General features: G+C 50.9%; 1 protein-coding gene across 3 annotated transcripts; it reads right to left on the bottom strand.

Annotated features, from left to right (window-relative positions):
- Positions 1-400: 400 nt before the first annotated feature.
- Positions 401-11,463, bottom strand: LOC109510113 (high affinity choline transporter 1-like). Of its 3 annotated transcripts, XM_019860205.1 has the most exons (9): positions 11,222-11,463; positions 10,489-11,065; positions 7,981-8,094; positions 4,892-5,047; positions 3,274-3,422; positions 2,741-2,884; positions 1,958-2,111; positions 1,478-1,695; positions 401-1,061 (listed from the first exon to the last, which is right to left on the bottom strand). In XM_019860205.1, exons 2-9 carry the CDS (start codon positions 10,790-10,792, stop codon positions 510-512), a joined length of 1,791 nt encoding a protein of 596 aa, XP_019715764.1. In that variant the 5' UTR covers positions 10,793-11,065; positions 11,222-11,463; the 3' UTR covers positions 401-509. The 3 variants fall into 3 exon arrangements, with proteins under 3 accessions (XP_019715764.1, XP_019715765.1, XP_019715766.1); XM_019860206.1 differs by having other exon boundaries at positions 10,489-11,463; XM_019860207.1 differs by lacking the exons at positions 10,489-11,065; positions 11,222-11,463 and adding an exon at positions 8,171-8,236.
- Between the last annotated feature and the right edge of the window lie 732 nt (positions 11,464-12,195).

Below are 12,195 nucleotides of genomic sequence, written 5' to 3'. Positions count from 1 at the left end.
GGGGTGGGGGGGGGGTCACCGTGACATCTTGGAGATGTCACAGACACAAATGCTATCTGCGAGATGACGCCTCAACGTCTCCTTTGTCTTTGGCAGGCCTTGGAGAGTCGCGGACAGAAATGAGTCTGTGCAAGTTTCCAAACGGTCTCTGAAAACCAAAAATCAAACACGCTTGAAATCAGCAGAGGTCCCTGGCCACCCGGGCTCGTCTCCAGGAGACGTTGCGAAGACATCCCCGCAATCAGCGAACACTCGAGTGGCCATCAGGTTCCCAACTCGTCTCCGGGCCAGTGCGAGAGGCCCTTAAGAAACAAATCAGGCGAGTCACTTTGTCATTTTGGGCTTTTAGACTGTCGGTTGCGAGTGGAAAAGAGGTAAGGGGGCACAAATCGTCGGTTGCGATGGCCCACGAACAGCAGGGGATTACTGTGCTATACTACTAAACTTGCATACGTTTTGTTCCTAAACGACTGCGTACGGGTGGCGTCTCAATGTCGAAGTCACGCCCTCTAAAAAGTTGATTCCAGCATGGGTTCGCACACTTCGTTGCTCTCGTTCTGTTCCTTCACGTCGTCCTCTTTGATGTCGTACTTGGAGCCGTCCGGCGTCTCGTCCGAGTCCCGCGTCAGCACTTGGAAAAAGTCCCACCTCTCGGGGATGACGCCTTTGTGGAAAAGCAGCGAGGCCAGGAAGGAGAAGGACAAAATGGACGCCACCGCCGCCAGCATGCAGATGGTGCGGATGGGCCAGCTTTGCACGTACATGCCGTCCACCAGCGCGCCGCCCGGGAAGCGCACCACGGCGGGGATGCCCAGCACGGGCTCGCCGCACAGGACCCGGAAGAGCATTCCGCTCAGGCAGCCCAGGACGGCCCCGTAACCGTTGGACACGGCGAAGAATAGGACGCACACCAGCTGCGGCAACATGAGCGTGTAGGTCAGGTCCGAGCGCAGCATCCAGATCATCAGCACGCTGTTGTCCAGGAAGGTCAGCGACGTCCCCGCCAGGCCCACCACCACCACCGAGGCGCGGATCACCCACTGCAGCTCCTGCTCGGAAGCCTGACGGGAGCCGCCAAACGCAAAGTCACTCGGCCGCCTCTGACTTTGTATCAACAACAAACCAAGTTGCATCCGTTACTTTTTAGGGTTGACCGAACTGTTTTTCTTTGGGCTGCTCATTGGCAAACTTTTGGAAAGAAAGGCCGTTTTTGGAGGCAGAGAATCACCGCGCGCTCATGAATGGAGGTGCTCGTCATTACTGTACTTTGTTTGAAGAAACAACATGTCCGCAACCTTAGAAAAGAAACGGACAAAAAAAAAAATGCGTGCACACGTGTTCGCTCATATCAGTTTGGGACAAAGGCTCACATGATCAAAGATGAAGCTGGTCACGGTGACTTTGTTTCAATGAACTAGCCGATGGCAATTTGTTTCGATATAGCCCAGAACGTAGCCGGCCCCCCGTGCTGCCTCACCCGAGTCCTGAGGATGTTCTTGTAGATGTTAGAAGTGAAGATGGAGGCGGCGGAAAGCAAGGCCGAGTCGGTGGACGACATGACGGCGGCCGCCACGGCTCCGATGCCCACGATGGAGATGTACTGAGGGGTGAGGTGCTGCAGCACGATGGGCAGCACCAGGCCCGTCTGACCTCGCTCGAATGGAGACGGAGAACCGTAAGACGTCATGTTCCAGTCTGAGAAAAGACACAGTTGGGAAATCTTTTCCAAATGATTTTGTCCCATTTCGGCGGTCAAAAACAGCTGGACCAATCACGGCGCAGCTCTTTTCTGAAGCTGAGCCGCGATTGGTCCTTCCCTGAGCCTTTGAGCGAGGGGGGATGTCCTTTTCCTGGACTGAGGGGGCTTTGAGTGGCCGGGAGAATGACTTCCTTTTCCGACACACGGGGGAATATGGCACCAAATTCCTTGAAACAGGCTTTTTTTTGGCTTGCGCACCTGTGGAGGCGGCCGCCGCGCCCAGCAGGATGGGAGGAATTCCCAGCGTGGGGACGATGAAGGCGGCGGCGAAACAGGTGATCTTGGCCGTGGTGGACGAGGCGGCAGACAAAGTCCTCTGGTGGAAGTTCTGAAGGCCCAGGTTGCCCAAACCCTTGAACGAGAAGACGCAAGAACAAGCCAAGGCATCAAGGAGACGGACAGATGGATTCGATGAACGCCGCGGCGCCTTGAGATACGCGTGACACGGCCAGTGCAGGGTGACCGCGAACTCGGCTCAAGCAGAAGTTTGGGCAGATGACGGAAAATATTCTTCAGAAACTGATTCAAAGCTGTTTGAGGCCCTTCTTACAAACGGAACAAGATATGGCACGTTACGGATTTAAAACAACCACATTGGGGAAGTCCGCTGTGCTGAACGCTCACCAACAATGGCAAACGTCACAGAATGGGAAAACAAATATAGCGACTACTGCCGTTATCAGCGACGCATATTTGAATACAAACAGTGCAGCAACACACGTCGACAGACCATATCATGCAGAAAACAACTCCTATTACTGCATCTTGCTGTGAATTGAGCACTGACAGAAATTGTCAAACTCTTCCTTCTTTGTGTCTTTATCACTGTTATTATTCTGCTCCCCCCCCCCCCAGCCCCCATCGATAAGTCATGATGCACAAACCGTTTAATGCATTACATTCTATTTTATGATGTCACAACTATTTATTTTTGATCCAATCCAAAATGGGAACAACAGCTAACATTGTCATCTCGCTCACCAGGATTAAGAAGTTATCGATCCAGCGCCACACTCGATCCTCCTCCAGCGTGCCGACCCAGGGCGGCTGGAAAGTGTAGTTGTACGCCGTCTGGGTGATGTCCGTCACGGCCGGGCTCATCAGTGCGAAGGGAACGCACATCCACTGCGGGCGGCAGTTTCCACAACAACCACACATTTCGGCGTGCATCAGGTGACATCACAAATGCACTTGTGCACCAAAAACACACACGAATGTCAGCGCCGCGACAACAATAGAGCGACAACTGTGTGGTGTGACCATCACTGTGAGACTCGAGCACCGCAAAAACAACAAGCGCCTTTGCCCCGTCCGTGCCTTGACCTTCACGTGTCATTCCGCCAAGTGGCTGCGCACTTGACGCGCCGCACTCACAGCCAGCTGGGCTGATAGCGCTCGGCGCGATTGCCAAGCTGCCTCTCCGAGCCCCCCCCCCCGCCAAACAGTAACAACCACAAGGGAGCCACCGCCGATATCGCCAATCATGAAAGCCCGAAGCGCGGGGAAGTACTCACCAGGCTGATGAAGATGAGCACGAGCTGGATGATGTCGGTGTAGGCCACCGAGTAGAGTCCGCCCAGCAGCGTGTACGTGATGGCCACGGCGGCCGAGATCCAGATGCTCACCGTGTACGACAGATCCAGGATCACGCTCATGGTCACGCCTGTGGCACACACAGGGCCACCGGCAAACAAATGCCGGCACCGGTGACACATTTGGATGCGCTTCAAATCATCCATCACGCCTAATATTTTACTTTTGACTTGTGTCAATAATTCACTTTGGAGCAACCTGAAATTCTTGACTTCGCGTTACGTCGTTTTTCAAGGTGCGGCAAAGCAACACGTTGGCAAATGATCCTTTCGATTGAAACTGACCGTTTTCCATTTCAGCCAAACTCACTGAAGGACGATTTGGAGTCTTCGGTCCAGCGAGCGCACATTTTTGGACGGCAGGAAGAAACCGTAGAAAATGGTGGGCAATCGATTAAAAGCCAGGTAGGAAGTTTGGATTTTGGACCCACGACCTCCGAAGGAGAAGCCGGTCGTACTAACGAGCGACACCTTGAGAAGAAACTGATGTTGCTTGACTGGGAAAGCAATTTCTGTAGAATAATTTTAGCCAAGGTGAATGATTCGATCCTGTTGAATATTTCTAAAAAAATGTAAGCAGTATAATATTGATCGATTGAAAGAGGTGAAGTTGGACACCATGTGAAAAAGCCTACTGTTAATTTTTTTTTTTTTTTAACATTATCACATCTAAATGGTTTTAAAAATAAGAAAGCGAGGTGCCCACAAAGGTGGAAGGTTAAGGCTGAAAAAAACAATCTTGGCGGTGGGCGGTATTCTCACTTTCCTGACAACGAATGGTGAGAAGCCAGCAAGCATAACAAGCACTCGTAGCGTCGCAGCTGGACAGCACGGCCAAGTGAGCACAATAACACGGATCGCGTGTCTCTGCCCCCCCACAGTCACAAGTCAACATTTGACCCTGATGAAAAGTCCATTCAGACATTTGTTTGCCAATGCATTCTACGGTTGGTTGAGGCCAGGACACACAACTCACCCTCACCCAAGTTCAGAAGTGGTTCATCTAACAACAATCGCCACGATACAAGAAGTGTGCCGAGCCTGCTTTACAAGGCACTTGTTTTGTGTACCCGCTTCCAAGTGAGTGAATTTGTCAGTTTGACAAATGCCCCCTCAAGATTTGGGGCTGCCCCCTTCATGCAGGCTTGTCTCGACCCGGAGCTAGCTTGCGAAGGTGGCGCTTTTGCCACAAGGGCAACACCGCCAAACGTGCGACTAGCTAGCATCCTGAAAAGTGCACGGCGGACCCAAGCGCACCCACTGATTCACCTTGACGACCATTTTTTCCCCCGATGTATCTTTTAAGACTTCGTTCTTTTGTGTGATGTGTAACAGGCGTCAATTGTCTGTGGATTTTTGGCGTTGCCCTTCGCTAACCCCCGCCAATAGCCGGGTTCCACCGCATTCTGTCTTGTTGGACGCTCGACTTTGGGAAAAGCCAAGCCATCCGTTTGTAGCCGCCAGCTAAAAGCGGAACGCGCGTGCCTTGCGTTTCACTCGCCGCGGGCGCCCAGCTGCCGCGGTGCGCAGTCATTCTTACCTAATCCTATGAGCGTGCCCGTCACCCACATAATCTCGGAGATGAGCGCGGCCAGGGAGAGGGCGGCCGTGGCCACTTTGCCGTACTTGATGTGGAAGGGGTCCATCATGGTCACGTACTTGCTGTTGCGCATCGGCTCGGCGAAGAACAGCCCGCCTTCGGGATGAGCGCCGGAAAAAAAGAGAAAAAACAAGATGACGGATGACACAGTTTCAGGAGATGGTCGCGGGCGGTTGCCATTCGTTTGGTGTGTTTGCGCTGAGGCTTTTTTTGGTGCAATGTTGGCATTCACTCGGAACGAAGCGTGCTAATGTCAACTTGGCGGAAGGAGCCGGCAAAAGACACCGACGTGATCGGTACAAATCCTCGCGGGGAAACCTTAACTCTTGTTTGGACTCTTGCATGTCTATCGGGTCGCAGAAGCGATCATTGCGATGTCCTGATTGTTTTTGTGGAAATCCTTCATTTGATTTTTATTGTTATTAGGGCGGAACGGTGGTCGACTGGTCGGCACGTCCGCCTTGCAGTGCAGAGTTGCAGGGTTTGATTTCGGCGCCGGCCTTTCTCCGTTGAGTTGCGTGTTCTCGCCGCGCCTGCGTGGGTTTTTCCGCGGGTACTCCGGTTTCCTCCCACATTCCAAAAACACGCATGGCAAGTAAGTGAATTGTCTCGAGGTGTGATTGTGAATGCCAACGGTTGTGCGATTGGCTGGCCGACCAGTTCAGGGTGTCTCTCACCCAAAGTCGGTTAGGCGAAACTCCAGCACGCCCGTGACCCTTGCGAGGATAAGCGGTTCGAAAAAAAAGGAGGGATGGATAGATTACTGTTATTATTTTTCGTCACAATGAAACACGTTTTTGAGGGACTAAACATGCACAAACTTTGCACACACTTTGGGGCCTGGCGAAAATTCCGACTTTCATGTTTTCACACACGACTAAAAAAAAAAGCAAATAAACACAAAAAGGGTCTGTAGGGAGCCCGAGAGAGGTTAAATTCTCTTCTTGTTATTTTTGTGTCATTTTCGAGTCAACTTCAGCTGAGGTGGGACTAAACATGCACAAACTTTGCACACACTTTGGAGCCTGGCGAAAATTCCGACTTTCATGTTTTCACACGTGATTAAAAAAAAGCAAATAAACACAAAAAGGGTCTGTAGTGAGCCCGAGAGAGGCTAAATTCTCTTCTTGTTTTTTTGTGTCGTTTTTGAGTCAACTTCAGCTGAGGGTGGCAACAAACAGCTCGCAGCCTCCTTTTGAAGAAGCGGCCATCGTTTGCCAAACTGACGCTTGTCGTGAGGCGAGTAGAGCCGCCGCCACTCGTATCTCAAATTGACCGTACGACAGCTCAGATCGCCCAAAAAAACTTGTACGCCGGGTCACTCGTATCGCGAGGCGCCGCAGTGTCCCGCGCGGCCGCCAAACGCTCACATAATATAGCGTGTGAACCGTTGCATGAAAATACTGCGCAGACACACGCACGCACACTCACAGACGGGGAGAGAAAATTTCCGTTGATCAAGAGTAAGAGGATCAATCATGTGACTTTCATGTGGCAAAGGAATGTCCGCTAATCTGCACGTACAGTACATGACCTTACGCAACCTGTTGTCTGAGTGCGTTGAGTGCCACAAACGGCCCGCTCTGTTTTCTTTTGTTTTTTTTTTCCCCCGCCCAGCCAGCATTTACGCTTTCAAGATTCCTGTCCTATTTCTTGCTCATCCGATGATTACCGTCATGTCGCCCTTCCGCAGCCGCATTTTCCTTCTACCTACCTACCGTATGTCTAATAATACACTGAGCAGAATTGCTGCCGTCCGTGCTCACTCGCAGAGTGAAATATGATGCGCATCGTCATTTGTCGGGCCGGAGTGAGAAGGATTTTTCTGAGGCTGATGCCTCTTTTGTTGATGAATCGGTTGATTCATTCAAATAAAAACTATCAAATGAATAAAAGAACGTCTCTTTTGGTCTCTCCAATAGTGAGCTCAATGAGGCAGGTGGGGGGGGGCACGGGAGGAGGAATGCTGGAATGTCATTATCTTGACTTTCCTTTTTTTTTAACAGTATGAATTATGTGGCAAGTAACCGATTCATGAGAAACAAAAAAAGACCGACCTGGTCCCTCGGTGTGATTGTGAGCGCCAACGCACGTTTTTCGATGTGTGCCCTGCAATTGGCTGGCAACCAGTTCAGGGTGCACCCTGCTTATCGCCCAAAGACGGCCGGGAGAGGCTACGGCACATCCGCGACCCTCATGAGGAGAAGCGGATTCGAAAACGGATGCTCGGCTCAATGCGGAAGTCAAACTGATTCCGTGATATTGGACTTTTCTTTTCTCCCGGCGGTGCACTGTGGCTTTAAGAGATTTCCACTGTGACCTTGGAGGCTATCAGTGGAGCACTTGAAGGTCGTGACAATGACCAGCACATGACTGAGGTCAGCAAGCTGGTTTCACGTGTCCCCTAGTTAGCGGCCTTTCTCTTTTCGTCGAGATATTCAGCTGGCTCAGGGCGACAAATTGGGAAATGTTTTTTCCAATTGGCAAAATGGGCCTTTTGAAAATGCTTCGCCTGCACCGAAAGCTCCCCCTTCCGCGTGTGTCCAGTTCAAGCCACGCTCAGTTGAAAATATCCTTCACCTGGTTGCGGACATCTCGGGAACCAACCACTTTCCACGTTGCCCGCATCAGTGCAGCAAATTTCAACAGACACGGCCTTTCTCAAGTTCTTATTGCGATTGTTGTGATCACATGCTACTTCCAGCCGGGCTTTGTTGGCCCACTTTTGATTCTTCTGAACCCAGAAGGGGTCAGCCTCGGACCTTGTAAACCCTATTTGGACTCCAGCGCCAACACGACTTAAGTGTTCTTAAGGACACAAATCCTCCTGTTGCGAGGGCACGACGAGGCTCTCCTTGTTTGGACGTCACCGCTCGATTTATTTATTTATTTATTTATTTTGGGGGGGGGGGGTGCTGGGGGTGTCTATTTTTCATGGCGCTTTGAGAAAAGGTGGGCACGGCGCCGCGGCCCGGCACCGAGCGAGAGGCGGCGAGCCGCGGCGGCCTTCCCTAAAAAGGAGCGCTTACCGAAGATGAAGCACACGGTGGCTGTGACGGGCATGACGGCCCAGATCAGCCCCATGGACGGGTTATACACGGCCTCCGCGGTGCCCACGATGAACCCGCCACCGACCCACGTGGCTGTTGGCACAAGACACACGCGCGCATGTCACATTTTAGGCTTTGCGGCACCTCTTCGGGTTTTGACATCACTAACCTATCAGATTTATTGCCCGGCCGCCACCGCTGTGCCCTACTTACGTCAGATTTTATGAATTCTACCTGCAGAAACAGAAAGTTGGATCCTTGAAGGGAGTTTTTACATCAGAAGGTTCGATGCCCATGGAACCGACCGGGCGGGACCCCTGCGGGTGTCATGTGACCTTGCACACTCAATCAGTGGATTCTGGTCCAAATTTGGAACGTTCATAACAAAGTTGCGCCATTTTCTGCATCCTACGTGAAGCCCCCGGATGTGGGCCATCTTCAGATAGTTCCAAAGGAGCTGTCCGTTTTCATCCGACATGAAGTCGGCACGTGTCAGACCAAGTCATGTTGCACGACCACCGTTTAGTCGTCACAAATGCATCGATATCGAGCGGCAAAGACCCAATTTCGCTCATGTTGCTTAAGTAGCCCTGAAGTGCTCGCCAATGCGCCCTCCACCTGGACCAAATGAGCAGCAACTTTTATAGATCGTGCAAAACTGGTCGACGGTGTCTGGAAGCCGACGGGGGCTCGGCAGAGTGCAGTACTCGCTTGCGAGCAACAGTGGCGCTGCTGCCTGCCACAGCCATGCGGAGTTTGTTACGCTGTACGCTTTGGTCCACTATCTCACAACACGCAACACGTACTGTGAGGAGAAAGTCGAGCTCGCCGTCCACTCGGCCAATTTGTCCCGCTAATTTTAGGATCGGCAATAATTTTGCAAGATGAAACGAACAAGCTCTCGCAAAGTCCTGAACCCCCGTTAACTTTGATCTTTGGTGTCACCACTCAGACACACGACACGTCTTTTGCGCTCCTGTAGGACTTCATTTGGAATGGATTCGAAACTTCTAGAATGGACCAACGTCAGGTTCTGCACTGCTCCAATCCACCATATAAGCACTTACTTGTCAGATGCCCGGTTTGCAGATTACAGCACAACAAAAAGACCTTTTACAATTATGGCCAAAACGTTCAACCTACGCCGCAGTCCGGACGCAGAAGACAGGAGTTTGATGTCATGCGTGGTGAACTGCCATTACTTGCTAGAAATTCCTTCATTCCTGGCAGCCTCCCAAAGCGATTTTTTTTCTTCACATCTTTTTATCAATTTTGGAGGGCTGTCCAGTTGTGGGTATTTTTTTTTTTAACCAAGTATTAAAGTACTTGTTGATGATGACGCCTTTAAAATTCTTTTGCACCTTTCTCCCAACTGATATTACTGATGACTGAAATGGCTCAGATGCTGTGGCAGCTCTCTGTATGTTATGGCTTGTGCTGTAAGATATGACGACAAAAATGTCAGGAAAAGCCGACTAGAGCATCTGAACTTTATTCGGGTTTCAATTAGAGGACTTGAAACGGTGGCAAGTGTGTGTGTGTGTGTGTGTGTGTGTGTGTGTGTGTGTGTGTGTGTGTGTGTGTGTGTGCGTTGACTCCAATTTCACATGAGTAGGAATGTGAGAGGGTAATTCGAACAGAGCCAATGTTGGCCAACTTTCCTTCTTGAAAAGATTTCCATTTCTTCAGTTGGGTAGTACAGGTTATAGGCCACAACAACGGTGGGGAAAATTGTAAAATCATTTATCTTGGTCTCTTTTTTTTTTTTTTTTTTTTTTTTTATCACAAAAATCTGGCATTTGATCAGGGGTGTGTTGACTTTTTATAGCTGCTGTATTTAACCAATGTACAAGTGTTTTTTTTTAGCTTTTTGCCTTGATTTACTGGTTCTGTTTCCTCCTCCGATATAATTTAGGGGATTGAGTGATGTGATTTCACCTACCAGATTACATCCTGTTTCATCTTCTATACACCTCTAAGGGAGCATTTGATTTAAATGTGCAACCCTATAATTTTTTTTTGTCCATTATGCACAGTATGATTAACGTATGAACCAGTCATGTCTAATAACATTTGCATCATACATGATTTTCACTGCCCCTCTGACGTGTACAGCTCATGTACTAACCATCATGACACCCAGTCTACTTTCGCGCGTGTGCGTCATATGTGATATTCTATACACCTCGAAGATACCACTCTTACGTCATACGAGTGTAGCATTGGTACATCCTATTTCATGTGCGGCCGCCTCGAATGTATTTTGTCTTGAGCGCCTGAGTTTCGTCCGTCCGTACCTGCAACGGGGCGCCGGTGCATCATCCCGCTGAACGCCGTCGACACAACGGGGCTTGAGTTATCACGTGTACGAGGTGAAACGGAGGTCGAATTAGGATTCATTTGGCCCAGTTCCCACGCCTAATGCGGTGCCCCCCCCCCCAAAAAAAATAAAAAATAGAAGGCGCAACTCGGCGCGGCTGTACTCGCCCGTCATGGTGAAGATGCCGACGGCCAGGTTGATGCCGCGGTTGCCGAGCAGCGCCATCTCCGTCTGGTCTCCGTGGCCCTTCTTGGCCTCGCGCTTGGACTTGAAGGAGGCCCACACGCCGATGGCCAGCACCAAAAGGTAGAAGAACATCATGACGCTCACGCCGGGGATGTTGAGAGCCATGATGGACGAGCGGCGGGAGCGAGACGACCACGACCGGGAGGAGGAGGAGGAGGAGGAGGAAGAAGAGGAGGACGCACTGAGCGAGAGACGGAGCGACAGTGGCGGCGGCTCGGCGAACATCCACCAGCCCCCCTCCTGCCCACCCCCGCCCACCGCCGCCGTCCCCGCCGCCTCACGCCGGGCTCGGAGGAGGGATGGCGGGGGTGATGGAGGGCCCGCCCCCGATCGCCGCTCCGTCCAATCGGAAGCCGCTCCGAGCCTGGGTCGGGCCGGGCCGGCCTGCCCGGGCCGAGCGCGTCACGACTGGATGTCGGTTCGTTGACTTTGTCCTATGCGAGCCGCCCTGAGGTGACGATTTGCTGCAATGTGCTGACGCCGAGCCCAGACGCCATACTGGAATACACCGGGGAGGTGGAGGGGAAAAAAAAGACACTGGAGACCGAGGAGAGCTGAACGTCCCCCCTCCACCCCACTGGATGCAACGTACATTAGCTAATCAATATCCAACGTACATGCACAGGGAGCTTGATGACTTATTGGGCTTCTTACTTGATGAAAAGACTCCATCACATATTGGAACGTACTCAAGTGGAGCGGGCACTTTGGTGAAAGGGAACCACGGCATGAGAAGGAACTGCATCTGAAATCAAACATGCACCAAATTCAGGAAATTGTCTTCTTGCTTTTTGTTCACAAGTGTATGGAACCAAGTGAAAAGAACCCTTTGGTATACCCTTTGCCAAAATTATCCCAACGATTAAGAAAAAAACAGAACAGTAAATGGGTTACGATCCAGCAGGGGTGTGCAAAAAAATGGGGCAATGGGGCGATGGCCCCCGGCATCAATCAGCCCCCCACCAAGTTTCAAAGGGCAGCACAATGTCTTGGGCTGCACCGGAAGCATGCGTATCAAACAGAAATCTTCTGTCCAACCTATGGCAATATGAAAAAAAGGGCTCCTGAAGAAATAGTGAAGGTAAATACTGCAAGGCCGAGGCAACGTGCACACAAACCACTTAAAAACAGTGACAAAAAAAAGGGCTGTATTTGAATTTGGCAGTCGGAAGAGCTTAGTTGGTGCAAAGAAACACAATGTCGGTTGACATGACTGTGCAGCCGGAATCCACATTAGCTAATCAATACGCGGGAAGCTTTATGACTCATGGGGCTTCTTACGGGATGAAAAGGCTCCATTGCATATTGGAACGTACTCCAGTGAGCCATTCCACCAAAGGAACAAATGAATACAAATAAAATACAGGGCGCCCTTGACTTATGACTTTAATTTCTTTTGTGACAGCGTTGGCGTCACGCAGTCGTGAAGGTCATCGGCTTCCTGCGTCCACTCCTGCGGCGCAGCCTATTCATGGGCAACTTGAGCAATGTTTTCATCTCTTTACGTCAAAGACATTAAGATTGAGAGAAGGATTAATTAAATAAATGGAGCAAGATCAAATATATCTCTCTATATCCATCAATCCATTTTCGAATCCGCGTATCCTCACGAGGGAGCCGATTCCGTC

The sequence above is a fragment of the Hippocampus comes genome, unplaced genomic scaffold, assembly GCF_001891065.2.
Source record: "Hippocampus comes isolate QL1 unplaced genomic scaffold, H_comes_QL1_v1.1 scaffold39, whole genome shotgun sequence".
In the NCBI taxonomy this organism is placed as follows: domain Eukaryota; kingdom Metazoa; phylum Chordata; class Actinopteri; order Syngnathiformes; family Syngnathidae; genus Hippocampus; species Hippocampus comes.
This window is presented reverse-complemented; position numbering and strand designations above follow the sequence as displayed.

Coding starts and splice junctions, on each gene's coding strand:
- LOC109510113 (XM_019860206.1), bottom strand. CDS start 10,792: ATGTTCGCCGAGCCGCCGCCACTGTCGCTCCGTCTCTCGCTCAGTGCG. Junction 5,048..7,980: donor CACCGTGTGCTTCATCTTCG/GTAAGCGCTCCT, acceptor CTCATCCCGAAG/GCGGGCTGTTCTTCGCCGAG. Junction 2,112..2,740: donor TCGATAACTTCTTAATCCTG/GTGAGCGAGATG, acceptor TTCTCGTTCAAG/GGTTTGGGCAACCTGGGCCT.